General features: G+C 37.9%; 2 protein-coding genes across 2 annotated transcripts; both read left to right on the top strand.

The window, feature by feature from the left end:
* Nucleotides 1-1626: 1626 nt before the first annotated feature.
* On the top strand, nt 1627-4407 carry LOC120439204. The gene is made up of 2 exons (XM_039609982.1): nt 1627-1655; nt 2724-4407. Exon 2 carries the CDS (start codon nt 2754-2756, stop codon nt 3894-3896), a length of 1143 nt encoding a protein of 380 aa, XP_039465916.1. The 5' UTR covers nt 1627-1655; nt 2724-2753; the 3' UTR covers nt 3897-4407.
* A 3684-nt stretch (nt 4408-8091) lies between these two features.
* On the top strand, nt 8092-10417 carry LOC120439353. The gene is made up of 5 exons (XM_039610275.1): nt 8092-8179; nt 8460-8541; nt 8724-8787; nt 8933-8996; nt 9076-10417. Exons 4-5 carry the CDS (start codon nt 8966-8968, stop codon nt 10032-10034), a joined length of 990 nt encoding a protein of 329 aa, XP_039466209.1. The 5' UTR covers nt 8092-8179; nt 8460-8541; nt 8724-8787; nt 8933-8965; the 3' UTR covers nt 10035-10417.
* The last annotated feature ends 7616 nt before the right edge of the window (nt 10418-18033 follow it).

Raw genomic sequence — 18033 nt, 5'->3', positions numbered from 1 at the left:
AGAACTAATTTTTATTTCACCTTGGAAGGAAAGAAAAGACAAAGAGTGGCCAGACTGAGCGCACCATTTGAGCCACAATATCTGGATGAAACAAATCAGAATTCTTCATGAAGGGTTTCCTGCGTCCCCCCTAATATTTCCAACACATACATGCATATAAAGTGGGTAAAGTGCATGGCTTCAGCACCACCACAAGTTTGTGTGCACACACAGAGACACACCCTCCATCTTGACCTCGGTCTGTGCACTAAAGTTGCACAATAGTCTGTTTTTATCACTTTTGCTGAACAGGGAAAATCCATAAAAGAAGGCGTTTCTGTGCTCATCTAAGTGACAGATTCATGCAGGCATAGTGCAACCTCTTTGTAAGATTCAGAACACTTGTACAAGACAAAAAACAGAGGTATCTCTGTACTACTGTATAGTGTATACTATACTAATATGCTTTGGATACTATACCTAGATACTACATGATCTTGAGTAACATAGTCATAAGCTTTATGACAACTTATTGCACATCCATAATGTCATTAAAACAGTGCAATGATTAGTAAATCTCTTAAAGACTATGTTTTAAATAAACATAGAAATGCATTACATCAAATGGTAGAACTAAAATAAAAGTAGTATTTTGAAAAACAAAAATGTTGCACTTGTGAACACTTTTCCCAGAATACTCAGTGACTGACTGTGTGTGAGTGTTTTTATTTTATTGATGCATGGGAAAGTACAAAAAAAACCCAACAACAAAAACTAGTTTCCAAATACTTTTTTTTTGTTTGATAGAGGAAAAATAAAAATTGTTGAAGTACTCTGGTGGTGTGACCCTACAGCGTTCACAGGTCGGCATTCGATAAAATGCTCTAGTTTTTTTCTCTTAACCCTTTAAAGCCAAGTGTATCATGTTTGATACATGTGTTTTTGTGAGTTTTTGAGACTTCTACATGATCAGTGTGACCTTTTTTTTTTTACCTCAAAAAATGATATAAATTGCATGGCACATGTTTAATGACTACATTGCAAAAATGTGGCTAATATAGCAAATGTGATACAAATTAAAACTCATATATGCAGATTCAAATTTGATATATTTTTATATATTTTGTCTAAATGTTCAACAAACACTCCATAATCAAAAATTAACGTTTTCTGGCAGTTATTTCATGGTTTAGGTTTTAAAGGGTTAAAACATGCACAGGTATCCCCGCTTTTTTCTGTAAATTTACATCATCCACATCACATTTTTAATCTCTATTTTATCCGACTCATCCTCAATAGCAGAAAACACCAGGGTGGGCTCTGCCATGCACTCATCAGAATATTCATGCCCCAAAAAGCTGCCTTTTAATTTAATCACATTAAATTGACTTGATTTGTATACTTTTAGATTATATGAAGCACATTTCCCTTAATGTTCCTGATTATTTGAATAGCTAAACCTTTGGTTTCATATTTCAGTTGCATTTCTCTCTAAATGATTGTGTCAAGTTTATGAGGGCAAAGAATCCTGTTTTGAGTGTGTCTGATGATAACAGTAAAGAGGCATGGGCTTGAATAATGAGTTTTACAACATACTTTACTACTATAAATATGCAACTCACAGCAGTTAGTAGTTTTCTCCTGGGCACAAATCATCAGCATAGTCTGTGTATCAGGTAAGATTAGATATTTTCTTTCTTTTCACACCCAAAGTCCTGTTGTATAGGATCTAACTGGTACTAATAGTTCGTAGTATTGTATTCTTTCTGAAAAGGGGCTGGTTCAGTGTTTTTTTTTTTTTTATATGTTTATTTTTTAAAAACCTGTTCAAAGTTTATGTATTTAAAGAAAAGCTTAAAGGGAAGCAAACCTGTCTCCACTCCACAACCATCATGCAAAACTTTGTTGTTCTCTATGTATTTAATATTTGTTTCTGAGGTAGTCAGCACTTTAGGACAGATCTATGAACAAATGTGGGCTTTTAGGAAATTCTATTAAATCTTCATTTTCTGGCAAAAAAATCTGAACATTTAGACTGAAACCAATAAAAAAGTTGTATAATTAAATCTGGTCTTGAGCTATGGTTGTATTTTTTTTTTTTGACAACTTTTGACTTTTACTCTCTGCATTTTAAGGCAAATATCTGCACTTTGTATCGCTTACATTTTCAAAACAGGCTTGTTACTTGACTATGTTCCATGAAAATACTACAGTAGTTAATTTGCAATACTGTAGTGAAGTTTACAGTAATGCACTGTGTTGGACTGTTGCAGAGTATTTTATTTTAAGTTGATGATGATGACTGTGATGCTTCACACTATCACATCTAGAGGAATTGAAGTCTAAACTTATTTCTGAGCGATTCTTTTCCCCATGCTGCACACATTTTTCAGTTTAGATGTCGAGTAAAAGTAACACAGCTACAACATAGGTAATAACCTTTAAAACAAATCTCTGTTTTTTCTGCTTGTGTTCTACATACTAGACATGAATTCATTGAAAATTTGAATTTGGCCTGAAAAAAAGCTGTGTTTCCCTATTTATTTATTTTATTTTATTATACTTCAACGTTCGGCTACCTTTTCACAAAATATAGGCCACAGAAAAGTACAGTTCTGATAAAAAAAAAAAAAAAAACATATATTACTGATCACATTGTAATCAGTGTCTTCTTTGAAACAAATAAGGTCAGAACAGCAAAATATTGAATTGAAAATATGTTGTTTTTCTCTCTCCTCCTGCAGGTCCACAAAGCTGGTTAAGACCACCACGTCATGGAGAACATAACACATGTGATGAGCAAATCGCCCTATGGCCAAAAAATGGAATTCGGCACAAATAACTGGGGTGTTGTGGAAGACACCAACTTGGCTGGAGGAATTCTTCTGTCCACCTCTCTGCTGGGCCTGGCTACCTATATCGGTGCCTTCTGGGACCAAAGCAGTGCACTCAGTCTTTTTAAGAGAAGCTTCATCATGTCCTTCTCGTGTGACCATGGGAACCTGAAAGGTGTTCAGAACACCCATGTCTCTCTTTTTGCTCTGATTTTCATCGATGTTCTAAATGTGGTCGGAGCAATGACCTACGGAAGTCACCTGGTTGCAGCTAACTGTCCTGGAAACACATGTTTGTACACCGAAAACCTGTGGATGTTTTCAAGACGGTATTTAGTGATGATACATCTTCTGACAGCCCTCATTTCAGTCCTTTATCTCTGCCACCAAAACCTGGGTTCCAAACTACGTTGTGTTTTCTCTGTGGTGTCTTTATTGATTTGTGTTTTATACTATAGTTCTGTGCTCTACACCATTGAAGTACTATACATGCAAGAAGTTCTCACCTGCGGACTGGCTTTGGCCATAATTGCAAAATCTAAACCCACAGGGAGGAAAAAAGACAAGCTACGAATTGCAACTGTTGCATTGTTCACCTTCTTAGTTGTCTACCTTCCGGTTTTTGTTCTTGATTACATGATCTATAGTCGGACCATCTCTGGGCTGCCAATAGAAGACTATTTTGTAATTTATGTAAATGTGTATTATTTCACAAACTTTCAAGTCTGTCTCGATGGACTCTTGTGCTATTCAATTCTGAAGATGTCTGCAGCAGAAGAAGACAGAGAGCAACCACCACAACAATGGGAGCTACAAGAACAAGGGCTGCAGCAACCACCACAACAACAGCAGCAACAATCACCTCAACCATCACAACCATGGCAGCAACAAACACCACAACCATCACAACCATGGCAGCAACAAACACCACAACCATGGCAGCAACAATCACCACAAACACAACAACAGCAGCAACAAACACCACAACAAAAGTGGCAGCAACAACAACAGGTCTTCAATTATCCAAGGGTTCATGTTAATACAAATGCAGTTACTGCATATAACAGGCAAAACTGGAATTAAGTCTTTGTGCTGTGAAGTTTGACTGGATCACAACTCTGAAATCAACTACATGTAATATTTGTTTCTCAGCTTTCTGCAACTGTGGGCACTAAAATCGCTTTAAAAAATGACTGGATTTATTAAACAGGAGTAGACTGTAGATGGGTGAGGGCCTAGCTAAAGATTGATTTATAGCACTATTATTCTATTCAGATGGCTGTACTTCATGTCCTTTTAATTTAAATTAAAAATGGATGAAAGAAATTTAAAATTAGAGATTGAGATGAGCATTGTATCCATACTGTGATTTTAAATCCAATGTATAACACAGAACAAGAAGAAATGTGTTTCAGTACACACAGAATGCACTATAAATGTATTTAGAATGATTTTGTGACAAATTAAAGCAACTATGCACTCACTGTAATACAAAATATTGTGATGGAAATTTCTTTTACCTTAGTGGATTGACCATGTGTTTTGAAAGTAGCATACAGTGGGATGCAAAAGTTTGGGTAACCTTGTTAATAGTCATTATTTTCCTGTATAAATCGTTGGTTGTTACAATAACAAATGTCAGTTAAATATATCATATAGGAGACACACACAGTGACATTATTCTCCCGGGTGATTCCTCCAGGAAGTTCAGTTGCAGTAGCACAGCATCGACAGGAGTTGCAGAAGTGAAATGAAGTTTATTGGATTTACAGAAAGTGTGCAATAATTATTTAAACAAAATCAGGCAGGTGCATAAATTTGGGCACTGTTGTCATTTTATTGATTCCAAAACCTTTAGAACTAATTATTGGAACTCAAATTGGCTTGGTAAGCTCAGTGACCCCTGACCTACATACACAGGTGAATCCAATAATGAGAAAGAGTATGCAAAAAGGGGTCAATTGTAAGTTTCCCTCCTCTTTAATTTTCTCTGAAGAGCAGCAACACGGGGTCTCAAAACAACTCTCAAATGACCTGAAGCCAAAGATTGATCACCATCATGGTTTAAGGGAAGGATACAGAAAGCTGTCTCAGAGATTTAAGCTGTCTGTTTCCACAGTTAGGAACACACTGAGAAAATGGAAGACCACAGGCTCAGTTCAAGTTAAGGCTCGAAGTGGCAGACCAAGAAAAATCTCGGACAGACAGAAGCAACGAATGGTGAGAACAGTCAGTCAACCCACAGACCAGCATCAAAGACCTACAACATCATCTTGCAGCATCGTTCTACCATTCGACGCACTTTACACAAGGAGATGCTGTATGCGAGAGTGATGCAGAGGAAGACTTTTCTCCGCCCACAGCACAAACAGAGCTGCTTGAGGTATGCTAAAGCACATTTGGACAAGCCAGCTTCATTCAATGATTGCCAGAATGAATGTCCAATGTGAACCAGAACAGCAAAAATAACTGTTATGTAGGAAGGTTTTCCTACTTGAAGTGAACTCCAGCTCTGCCACAAGGATATATAAATACACACTATCATCATATATACCTCAGTCCGTGCACTCAAGTCACACATTAAAAACACACTTTCAAAAACCATAAGCTGCAGTTGTGAATCGTACAATGAATCATGTTTAAAATGAAAGTTAGCTGGCTTTGAAAAGTCTTCCTGAATCCATTTAGTTATTTGCATGACAGAATTTTGCCTGTTTTTAATCCAGTGCTCCCCGAGGGCACAAAGATCATAGGCGTCCAATACTGGGTTTTAACCTTGTCCCTTTCCCCTCCTTATGTTCCGTAATTTCCCCATCCCGTCATGTCTGTGCCCTGCCTCGTGCTTCTCTGTGTTCTCTCTCCCCCTCCAGTCTGCGTCTTTGTGTACTTCCTGTTTTACTTTGATAGTCTCACATCAATGTACGTGATGTTGTGTTTGTCTCGTTATGATTATTCGTGTCAGCTGTGTTCCCCGTGTGCTTCCACATCCCTCGTTATCTTTCTGTGTATTTATGTCAGCGTCTCCCTCAGTTCCGTGTCGCGTCCTCCCTCATGGCTGCGTACCTCTTCGTGTGTTTCCTTGTGAGTTAGCGTTAGAATTTTCCAGTTTAGTTTTGCATTGTTTTGTATTTCCTTTTTTTCCCCATTCAGCAAATAAGGCTGTATTTTGAGTTTAAGGCCCAGTTTCTGTGAATTTGTGTTTGGGTCCTATTCCTGCCTGTACACAGCCAGTTTATGACAAAGACTAAGTTTTAAGGTGTACTTTCCACCTGGAGAGGTAACTCATTCCAAACTTACTCCACAGGTGCTATGGCAGAGAAAGCTCGACGCCCTGTTCTTATGTTCAGTCTAAGGGAAATTGAGGAGCAGCTGGTCAGCAGACCAGTGACCTTGAAGCAACATACTGTATAAAAGCACATAGATGCCCTTTGTGATTCAGATTAGAGATAGAGATTAGATTAGATGAAACTTTATTAAGTAGTAGAACAGCACTGACAGAAGTTGCAGGATGTGAGCAGGAATATACCATATATGTACATATATACATATATAAATACAGAGTATATAATAGGCATAAATATGAATAAGAATACCAGGGAATTGCACAATTCAACTATTGTGAGTCTATTTTAAAAAAAATATTTTTTTATATCCTTTAAAAAAAAAAAAAATCCGTTGGATATAAAAATATAAAAAAAATATTGCACAGTGACAAACACTGCAGACTAGTTGTTCCCGCCCTCCTTTGTCCTCCTGTTTCTCCTCCTCCCCTCCAGCGAGGAGTTAAACAGTTTGTAAAACTCCTTTGTCCCACACGCCATCAGTCTTTGACTTTGGGAGAAGCAACCTGTCACTGAACAGATTCCTCTGGTTGTTTATGGCCGTGTGCAGAGGATGCCCAGCATTGTCCATAATGTCCAGCAGTTTCTTGTGTCCTTCTCTCTGCCACTGACACCAGAGTGTCCAGCTTCATGCCGACCACAGAGCCAGCCTTCCTGATCGGTTTTTCCAGCCTGGATGAGTCCTTCTTTGCTGTGCTGCTCCCCCAGCACACCATAGCATAGAACAGTACTCCAGCAACCACCGACTGGTAAAACATCCTCAGGAGCTTCCTCCAGATTTTGAGGGACCTCAGCCTCCTGAGGAAGCCGAGAGTACTTTGTGTTGACCACCTTGCGGTCTGCTCCAAACTGGCAGGGGACCTGGTCTTTTTACACAGGTGTCTTTGTGTGCTGCATGACCAGTCCAGTTTGTTGTCCAATGTTTTCTTGTAGAAAATCATTTTCCTGTTGGAACTCCAGTTTGGCAGTAGTCTTTCTCCATCATTCCATCCACTTTGTGCAATGTATGCTATTGGTATCAAAATAGCTCAGAGCATGACGCTAGCACCACTGTTTGACTATTCCTACAGTGTTCTTAGGTTTGCCTCACTTTTAGAATCTATTTAGAAGATTCGAATTTATTTTTTTATCTTTAATGCTAATGTTCCCTTTTGTTTTATATTTCACAATTACCTCATAGTTTTGATCACGCAGTTATGTTTCATCTGATATCACATATTCAGATCTAATCTTTTAATACACATATGTATAGTAGAATAGAGTCTTTAAACACAGACATAAACAAGGAGAAGCCCCCTTTCTCTGAGGACCGTGATGGGGATGTTGGAGTGAAAAGTTTGTGCCATGTAGGTTGTAAGATAACCTGAGTGATGGATCAAAATTAAGGGAGGACCAAGTCTAAAAGTCTGGTCACCCTCAAGTTTTTAACCAATCATGTTAACTTTCTGGACACATACTAAAAGTGCTTACTGCCTGGGTGTGGTGCTCTTTTCCTTGTTTTGGGTCTCCTGAGTGAAGGAAGAGACACGGCAGCTGCTTTTAACTTAAAACTTTAACTGCTTAATAACTTTAAGAAAATGCACTTTGAGTATATTTGTCTTCTCTCTTATAAAATGAACCCAACACAGCATAGCTCAACTTTGTCCAATTATAATATACAACCTTTCTCCAAAAGGCATTTCGATTGTCTGTGTGAGCAGCTGTAAATTTCAGTCAAGCTTGAATGTGTTGATGCTGAAGCAGGAGCTTCTTTCTTGCTCAACTCCCTGAAAGCCCATGGCGACATAAAACTCACTTCACTGTGGACAGCGATGCTAATGTTCCAGCTGCTTCCTGTTCAAAACAGGCCTGAGCCTTGGTGAATTCTGGGTTGTTTTCTAATTATCTGAACTAATATCCATTTTCCAGTTTAGGTCTTCTTCCATCTTTGGGCAGAGCAGTGACTCAAAGGGCAACAAATGCACACTGATAAACTGAATGTGAACTTCCAGTGCCAGCTGAGATAGGCTCTGGCTCCACTACAAGGTGTGTGTGCAGAGAGACATGTACATAATGTACAGCTCGATCTATGCACTAACGCTGTACTATAATCTGTTTCAGGATTTTTTTCTTAACAGCAAAAATCCTTTTTATTTTAAATAATGTTGCATTTTGGCAAAAACATACTGTAAATACTGTCATAGTAGACAATTTAACACACTGTAATAAAGTATTTTTTAAGCAATAGCAGAACACACCCCAAGGAGTCTGATGATAAGAGGAAATAAATTTGCTTGACTAATTATTTTTACAACATAATTTACAGCCATAAATATGCAGCTGAGAGTGGCAGTGTTTGTCAGTAGGTGAATTTACCCTCAGAGACAGGTGAACTCTTTATAAAGAAGGTAAGATTACATTTTCTGTCTTTTTGTTCCCAAATTCTCATATTGTATATTTTGAAAATTAATAGATGAAATAATTTTTAGATTTTCTATAATTATCAGTGGATGGAGAGCAAAATGTTTTAAATGTGTTTTTTTGTTTGGTTTATATCGGGGTATTTCTTTCTTTCTATAATTAATTCTAGAAAAGGGTAAATTCCAGCATTCAAGAGAAACAAGAAAGCCCTCATTGAGTTAGCACATATTTTGGTGAGTGTGCCTTTGTGCCATTAATGTGAACAGGCAGCAACATATTTCTCATTACACTGTAAATGTGACAAAATAATAATATATATGAAAATGTAATTACCAGAGGAAAATACTGATACAGATATTGGTCTTCTCTCTCCTCCAGCAGGTCCACAAAGCTGGTTAAGACCACCACGTCATGGAGAACATCACAGATGCGATCAGCAAATCTCAAATGACCAAGACAAAGAATTGTTCACCATCACAGGAAGGATACAGAAAGCTGTCTGAAGATTTATTCTGTTTTTCCACCCTACGGCCCAAAAATGGAATTTGGCACAAAAAACTGGGGTGTTACGGTAAACAACAACTTGGCTGCAGGAATTCTCCTCTCCACCTCTCTGCTGGGCCTGGTTACCTATATCGGTGCCTTCTCGTTCCAACGAGGTGCACTAAGCCTCCTTAAAAATAGCTTCATCACATCCTTTTCATGTGAGCACATGAACCTCAAAGGTGCTCAAAACACCCATGTCTCTCTTTTTGCTCTGATTTTCATCGATGTTCTAAATGTGATTGGAGCAATGACCTTTGGAGGAGAGCTTGTTGCGTCTGTCTGCTGGTATGGAAATACATGTCAGTACACTTTTGAGCTGTGGGTCTTCTCAAGACGGTATTTGGTGATGATACATCTCCTGACAGCCCTCATTTCAATCCTTTACCTCTGCCACCCACACCTGGGTTCCAAACTACGCTGTGTTTTCTCTGTGGTGTCTTTGTTGATTTGTGTTTTATACTATAGTTCTGTGCTCTACACCATTGAGGCAGAATACCTACTAGAAATTCTCACCTGTGGATTGGCTGTGGCCATTGTTTTAACAGCTGCTTTGGGCTCTGCTGCCACAGGGGGGGAAAAAGTGAAGATAGGGATCACAGTTATCTCAATGATCACTTTCTTTGCTGTCTACTTTCCCAATTTTGTTCTAAGGTACCTAGTCTACAGCAGGTTGACAGCTGACTACGAGACAATTTATGCAAATGTTTATTATTTCACAAATTTTAACGTCTTTCTTGATGGACTCTTGTGTTGCTTAATCCTGAAATTGTCTGATGGAGAAAAAGAGGATGAAATACAGCAAGGATGGCAGCAGCAACCTTCTCAAAAACAATGGCAGCAACAGCAACCACCACTGCAACGTGGCTTACATTATCCAATGGTTCATGTTAATACAAATGCATTTAATCCATATAACAGACAAACCTGGAATTAAGTCTCTGCACCATGAAGGTTGATGTGATTTGTGTTCATTAGTAGGTGTGATTGGATCACAAATCCAACCTTTGATTTTTGTCTTTCAGTTGTCTGTAGCTGTGGACACTTAAAAAAAAAATGATTTGATTTGGATGACTGAGGATGGGCTTTACTCGAGGTTGATTTGTAACAGTTTTTAGTAGATGGCTATACTTCTCTAAAAGTGCATGGAAGATGAAATCATTCTCCCTGTGATATAAATCATCCAGTATAAAAAGAGCAAGAATAAATGTGCAATCATCTCTATAATCACATAAAGGTCTATAAATGACACGGATGTTGTGAGAAGTAATTGTGAATTTGCACACATTGTAAAGTAAATAATATTGTAAATAAAATCAGATAAAACTATTTAATGGCAATTTTTAAACTTGTTTTTTCCACTTCATTTTAAATTTACATTTTAAAACTATTATACAAATCTCCACAACATATTTTAACTTAACTAATAATAAATAATGTTCTTTTCTGCCTTGATTGTTTTTAGACCGTTTTTGATTATCCACACATAGCTGAGACCTCAAGCATTTGAATCCCACAAAGCGAATAGTAAATCATGAGTTGGGTAGCATTACAGTCACATAGAAATACTTTTATCTGACACTTCCTCTTGTCCTTGGATGTTTAAGGATTTTCCCCTTTATTTTATCCTGGAATTAAGAAAAAGCATACAAATAAGCCTCAGTAGTCATAGTGAACAAGCAAAGCTCTTTCAACTGGTTCATCTAAACAGAAGCCGATTAATATTAATGTCAGTATTTATGACATTTTTAATGCCCTTTAGAATAACTTATTAATCGCTTTTAAATATCTTATCTTTTATTTAGTATTTATTAAGTAAACAATAACCGAAACTACTTTTTCAGAAGTTATTTCAGTATAATTTCTGCTTCCTTCAGCAGAGGCTGTAAACAGTTTTGAGAACATCTCAGGAGATAGCTTGTGATGCAGTTTACAGGAATGGTTTGGAAGCTTTTTACTGCATACTGGGACACGGACATGCAGCACCTGGGGATCATTTACTACTTATGTAACGTCATTAGAAATTTGACAAGCGCTTAATCTTTAAAGACTGATTGTATACTGAGTCATTTATGACATACAACAAGACAAGGGGGCATCAAACTATACTTATCTTTAGACTTTAGACCGTAGCTTTTTGAGAATAAGCAGTACTTTCACCTTAATGCTAAGACTAACAATTCTGCTGTGGTGCAAATTTGCTCTTGGTTTGCAGGTGTATTGTTTACTATGCTCACTCTCTGAATTAAGTGTCCAGGAGTGAGAACTGCAAAAAGACACTTGATTTAAATGCAGGTTTGGGACATTTTATGTTTGTGGATGCTATAGATGGGATGCAATTTAGAGAACAATATTGTAATTATTACACTTGTACAGTTCTCTTGTTTCACAGGTCAATTATGCATTCAAGATGAAGAATATTTTTGGTCATGATAAGTCTTGGAATTTATAAGAGATGTTCCTTTTACTTCCAGAATATTGTACCATCTTTTAACAGTGAAGTGCAGATAAACACTGGCCACGCTTTTGTGTGTAGAGTGGTCCGTCCTTTATCACGGGAGTTACATTCTAAAAATAACCCGCGATAGGTAAAGCAAGTAGCCAACTTTATTTTTTACAGTTATTATAAATGTTTTAAGGCTGTAAAACCCCTCACTACACACTTTATACACTTATCTCAGACAAGCATGAACATTTTCACACTTTTTTCTCTTGTTTAAACACTCTCAAAGTTCAAACCTTCGTAGACAAATAAGTCCAATATTATAGAATGAAACCAAAGATTGAACCCTGTTTTTAGGACCAGGACATGGGAATAGAGCAGCTGTGAGAGAATTCAACATTAATGAATCAATGGTGTGGAAGTGGAGAAAGCAAGAAGAATGAGTTGAGTGAAACAGCGAGGTCGCAAAAGGTGAACCGCGTTATAGACCACTGTATTTTAGGAACTATGACTCTATTAATCACCTTCCTCATTAATCAAACCATGTTTTGAATGCTGCTGGAATACACAGCCCTTTGCGTTGTGTATGACATTGCAAACATACACAGTGTCAGATCAGTTTGCAGACTATGGCTTATGTTAGCAGTGCTAGCAGCACTGGCCTTGCTTACTTCCATGCTAGCATCTTCAATCCAGTGCCAGTATAGCGCTACTTTGCTTTGGTTGCTTGGTCATATTTCAGTTTATTCTCATGCAGCCAACATACAGCAGCACAGTTTTTTACAAAGCACTGTAGAAGTAGGTTTAGAAAAGGGGGTGTAGAATAACAGTTTATTGATGATGAAGCAACCAGCTAGGCCAGAGGCTGCGGTTTGGGGAATGTGCCACTTTAGTGGTTGGCGGCAGCTCCCAGGCCTGGCAGATCCTGAAACAAATGTGAGAAGGTACCAGAGTAAAAGGGTATGGATGGGTAATGCATAAATGTGTGGTGCACGTAGGCATTTATAGATGTATGACTGACAAGGGAGTGTTTTGGGTGTGACCCAGCTCTAAAAATATAGATAACTTATCTCCAGGTGACTTGTCATGCACATCCATGGTCATAGTAGCAACCACTACTGTAGAAGCTAATGAGGTTCCCTATAAATAAATAAATAAATAGATTTGTCTTTTTTTTTCAAACTTTTTTGGAGTTATTTCTGTGAACTCTCTGTGTCACTTGGCCAGAATGAAATTACAAGAGAAAGAGAGAGACTGATTTAAGTAATTAATAATTTAAATTATTAAAAGTGTTTTTGTTTCGTTCAAAGCACGAGACAGGACTATCATGAGATAAGTTTCACTACTTAAGAAATCCGCTATAGTTACACATCTTTGTTTCTATTTCTTTACGCATAAAGTACAACAAACCTTGAATAAAAACTAATACTACCTCAGAGCAATAACCCCGATCACTAGCCATATAAACTGAAGTATGCGCTTCATGGAAGGACACACCTTTGGCTGGACTTTGCTGCTCAAATGGCTATTGTCATGTTGATATCCTTGAATTTAATGTGATTCTGACTAATATAACTTCTTCAGTTTTACTTTTACTCTTTTTACATACAATGTATGAATAAATTAAAGTAATATACACATTTATTTATTGAACATTAAATAAATGTGCTCTTTTTTATGTATCAAGAAAACAGGGATACGCAGTGGTAGGGGAGGTACATGTGACAAGCAGCTTGCCTGACCTTTTCAAAACAAGCACACGGTTTTGAATAGACCTGCCACACAAAGCATGCAGTAAGCAAATGTCCTGACTGTGCAGTGCTGTGGTCAGCTGCAAACCAACTATGCAGAAATGTCTCTCTTACTGACCCATGTACAAGTCCAACCCAAATGAAATGGTTTGCAAATTGCATAAACACAGGAAACATATTGAATGTTTAAAATGAGAAAAAAACACCAGTCAAAAAAAGGTTATTTTGAATTTGATGGGGAAGGGTGTGAAATATTGGCAGACCAGTTCAGCACAATACTGTGAAGCCATGCTGCTGTACCAGATGCAGTTTTGTTGAAATATACAATGTTTTTCCTGAGAGAAGTCATCTGAATGGAAGCATAGGTTGCTCTAAAACCTGTATATACCTATCAGCACTGGTGGTGCCTTTCCAGATGTGCAAAGTGCCAGTCATAGGCACTAATGTACCATTATACCATCAGAGATACAGGCTTTTGAATTGTGCTGATAGCAAGTCAGTTCCCTCTTCTTCTATTCTGAAGGATGCAGCATCCATGATTTTGAAAAATAATTTAAAAATTTATTTTCATTAGAATGTAGATTCTACAGATCTACATGTGACCAGATGTTTCGGTTCCTGCATCAATGTGTCCAGAGCAAAGTATTGCATTTGCTTTTGTCCTTCCAGAATGATCTCACATGGTATATCCTCCTGAGAACCAGCCTATTCATTTATGTCCTCTGTAATGGACATTTGTTTTTGGTCTATATCTTTTGACTTTTTTCAGCCACCCTACTAAGTCCTGATATATTAAATAATGTTTAATGGGAACATTCTTTTTTCCTTAGTTCTCAAGAGAATATTTTGGTTCTTTTTGTGTTAGCTTGGAAACCAAATCACAGAAGAAAAGCTAAATGTTTACAAAACTCATTGACTTATTCAGACCAGAGTAAAGAAGCTATATGTGAAAACATCACATACAGTGGCTTGCAAAAGTATTCGGCCCCCTTGAACTTTTCCACATTTTGTCACATTACAGCCACAAACATGAATCAATTTTATTGGAATTCCACGTGAAAGACCAATACAAAGTGGTGTACACGTGAGAAGTGGAACGGAAATCATACATGATTCCAAATATTTTTTACAAATAAATAACTGAAAAGTGGGTGTGCGTAATTATTCAGCCCCTGAGTCAATACTTTGTAGAACCACCTTTTGCACCTTTTGCTGCAATTACAGCTGCCAGTCTTTTAGGGGTATGTCTCTACCAGCTTTGCACATCTAGAGACTGAAATTCTTGCCCATTCTTCTTTGCAACACAGCTCCAGCTCAGTCAGATTAGATGGACAGCGTTTGTGAACAGCAGTTTTCAGATCTTGCCACAGATTCTCGATTGGATTTAGACACCAGACAGGTCAGGGATAAAGTTATTGAGAAATTTAAAGCAGGCTTAGGCTACAAAAGATTTCCCAAGCCTTGAACATCCCACGGAGCACTGTTCAAGCCATCATTCAGAAATGGAAGGAGTATGGCACAACTGTAAACCTACCAAGACAAGGCCGTCCACCTAAACTCACAGGCCGAACAAGGAGAGCGCTGATCAGAAATGCAGCCAAGAGGCCCATGGTGACTCTGGACGAGCTGCAGAGATCTACAGCTCAGGTGGGGAATCTGTCCATAGGACAACTATTAGTCGTGCACTGCACAAAGTTGGCCTTTATGGAAGAGTGGCAAGAAGAAAGCCATTGTTAACAGAAAACCATAAGAAGTCCCTGTTTGCAGTTGCCACAAGCCATGTGGGGACACAGCAAACATGTGGAAGAAGGTGCTCTGGTCAGATGAGACCAAAATGGAACTTTTGGCCAAAATGCAAAACGCTATGTGTGGCGGAAAACTAACACTGCACATCACTCTGAACACACCATCCCCACTGTCAAATATGGTGGTGGCAGCATCATGCTCTGGGGTGCTTCTCTTCAGCAGGGACAGGGAAGCTGGTCAGAGTTGATGGGAAGATGGATGGAGCCAAATACAGGGCAATCTTGGAAGAAAACCTCTTGAGTCTGCAAAAGACTTGAGACTGGGGTGGAGGTTCACCTTCCAGCAGGACAACGACCCTAAACATAAAGCCAGGGCAACAATGGAATGGTTTAAAACAAAACATATCCATGTGTTAGAATGGCCCAGTCAAAGTCCAGATCTAAATCCAATCGAGAATCTGTGGCAAGATCTGAAAACTGCTGTTCGCAAACGCTGTCCATCTAATCTGACTGAGCTGGAGCTGTTTTGCAAAGAAGAATGGGCAAAGATTTCAGTCTGTAGATGTGCAAAGCTGGTAGAGACATACCCTACAAGACTGGCAGCTGTAACTGCAGCAAAAGGTGGTTCTACAAAGTATTGACTCAGGGGGCTGAATAATTACTCACACCCCACTTTTCAGTTATTAATTTGTAAAAAATGTTTGGAATCATGTATGATTTTCGTTCCACTTCTCACGTGTACACCACTTTGTATTGGTCTTTCACCTGGAATTCCAATAAAATTGATTCATGTTTGTGGCTGTAATGTGACAAAATGTGGAAAAGTCAGGGGCGAATACTTTTGCAAGCCACTGTATAACCTACACATGCAGTTAATATGTCTCCTAGTTCCGTTTCCTACCATAAACGAAACATGGATAAGGCCCGTTTAACCTTTAAGTCTTGGGAGCCGCCTCCCTTGGACCCAGCACAATATGGCATTTTTATATTGCAGTGAACTAACTGACTAAGAAGAGGTTCTGCAATATTTATTTTTCAGTTTCCAAGATACAAGAGCTGACTGGACTCATTAGTTTCCCTTTCATTTATTCCTGTGCACCAATTTGCATGACACCTACTGAATGTGTATGATTTTTTTTTGTTCCCATACAAACAATAAAATCTGGAATGAGAGCCAATATTACATCAGCGCAATAACTACTGCCAATCATTTCAAACAGAATTCTTTCATCCTCTCCATGCACCTTGGAAGCAAGTGAAGTTGTGCCAGAAATTTTTGCTGCGAATCATTTCAAACAGCCAATAAACTTTCACTTATAAAAGCAAATCATTATAACCACTAAAACATCTTTGACTTTTGTTTCTGTGTGGCTCTCTTCCCTTTAGCTTCTCTTAGTGCTCTGTGACTGTGACACTAAAAAGCCATAATCTGTGCTTGAAGGAATGATAAAGGTAATATATTTATTGTTGCTTTACTTCCCTCTACCTGTGTCAAATATACAGTAGATATGGTGATCAGGATGATATAAAAATAATTTCTTAATGAAAATTGCAAACAAACAAGCAGCTGACCTGGTGCTCATTCTTTTTTAAACAAACACAGTTTTGAATGATCCTGCAATGCTAAGAAAACTTAACCCTAGAGTACGCAAATGTCCTGACCATAGATCATTCAAGTTGCGGTGAGTTGCAAATCAAATATATCTGAATATCTCTTTTACTCACACATGCAGACGTACCGATGTTTTCAAGAGTGACAAAGTGTCCTGCTAACATTAATCTCTAGGAACTTGCTCACTTTGCCACGGTTCATAGACATGATGTTTTGACAATGGCTCAGTGCACAAGCAAAAAACACAACTCCAAGCTATGGACTATTTATTATACAAAGTTAATGAAGAAGGGGAAGGAGATACACTGGTACAATTTTGTCATAGTGAGGAAACAAAGCCAAGAGGTGAGACTACACTCAGAGAAATACATTATACATTATATATTTACAAATGGAGATGTATTTTTTTTTTTTAAAAAAACCAACATTTTATTCAGGGCGTTGAATTGCAGATCATGGAGGGAAGATTAATGAAACTGCTCATCTTTGGTTTGTACTCTTTTCTTGTATTTCTAGTTGAGAAATAGTGCATATATACAGTATCTATGTTTTGGTTTGCTTATGTATTATTGTAGGGTCTCCCTTACAGCGTAAAGCGCCCTTAGGCGACTGATCTTGTGATTTGGCGCTTTATAAATAAAATTGAACTGAATTGTTTGGGATGAATTTTGATTTCCTTTGTTTTTACAGGGGTGTTTCTTTTTTCTTTTTTCAATGTGCAGACCACACAGCAGATAGGTAAGAAAATATGAATTTATATCTATCTAGTATAACTGATTGTCAGAAATCAGAACATGGTGATAGCAGCAGGGGTGTACTGCAATAACTAATAATAACAATAATAATGACAGCAACTAAATAACTCATCACTAAATCATCCATGTGCCTAAAAACTGTCTTTAATTGAAATTACTGTGACATGTTTTCATGTTTTATCATACAACCTAAATATTTTTTTATATATAAATATATTTTTATACTTGAATTTTTTTCTATTTTTTTTCTAATTTTCTCCTTAAATTTGTCATCCTGTTTTACAGACTCATTATGGCCAAACCTCTTTAATACAGCTCCAACTCCAACTCCAACAGATACTACCATTGCTACTCCTATTGCTACAACTCCAACCCCAACAGATATTACCATTGTTACTCGTATTGCTACAACTCCAACTCCAACAGATACTACCATTGCTACTCCTATTGCTACAACTCCAACCCCAACAGATACTACCATTGTTACTCCTATTGCTACAACTCCAACTCCAACAGATACTACCATTGCTACACTACCATTCCAACCCCAACAGATACTACCATTGCTACTCCTATTGCTACAACAACCCCAACAGATACTACCATTGTTACTCGTATTGCTACAACTAC

Source organism: Oreochromis aureus, linkage group 3 (assembly GCF_013358895.1).
Source record: "Oreochromis aureus strain Israel breed Guangdong linkage group 3, ZZ_aureus, whole genome shotgun sequence".
In the NCBI taxonomy this organism is placed as follows: Eukaryota; Metazoa; Chordata; class Actinopteri; order Cichliformes; family Cichlidae; genus Oreochromis; species Oreochromis aureus.
This window is presented reverse-complemented; position numbering and strand designations above follow the sequence as displayed.

Coding starts and splice junctions, on each gene's coding strand:
- LOC120439204 (XM_039609982.1), top strand. CDS start 2,754: ATGGAGAACATAACACATGTGATGAGCAAATCGCCCTATGGCCAAAAA.
- LOC120439353 (XM_039610275.1), top strand. CDS start 8,966: ATGGAGAACATCACAGATGCGATCAGCAAAT. Junction 8,997..9,075: donor CACAGATGCGATCAGCAAAT/CTCAAATGACCA, acceptor ATTCTGTTTTTC/CACCCTACGGCCCAAAAATG.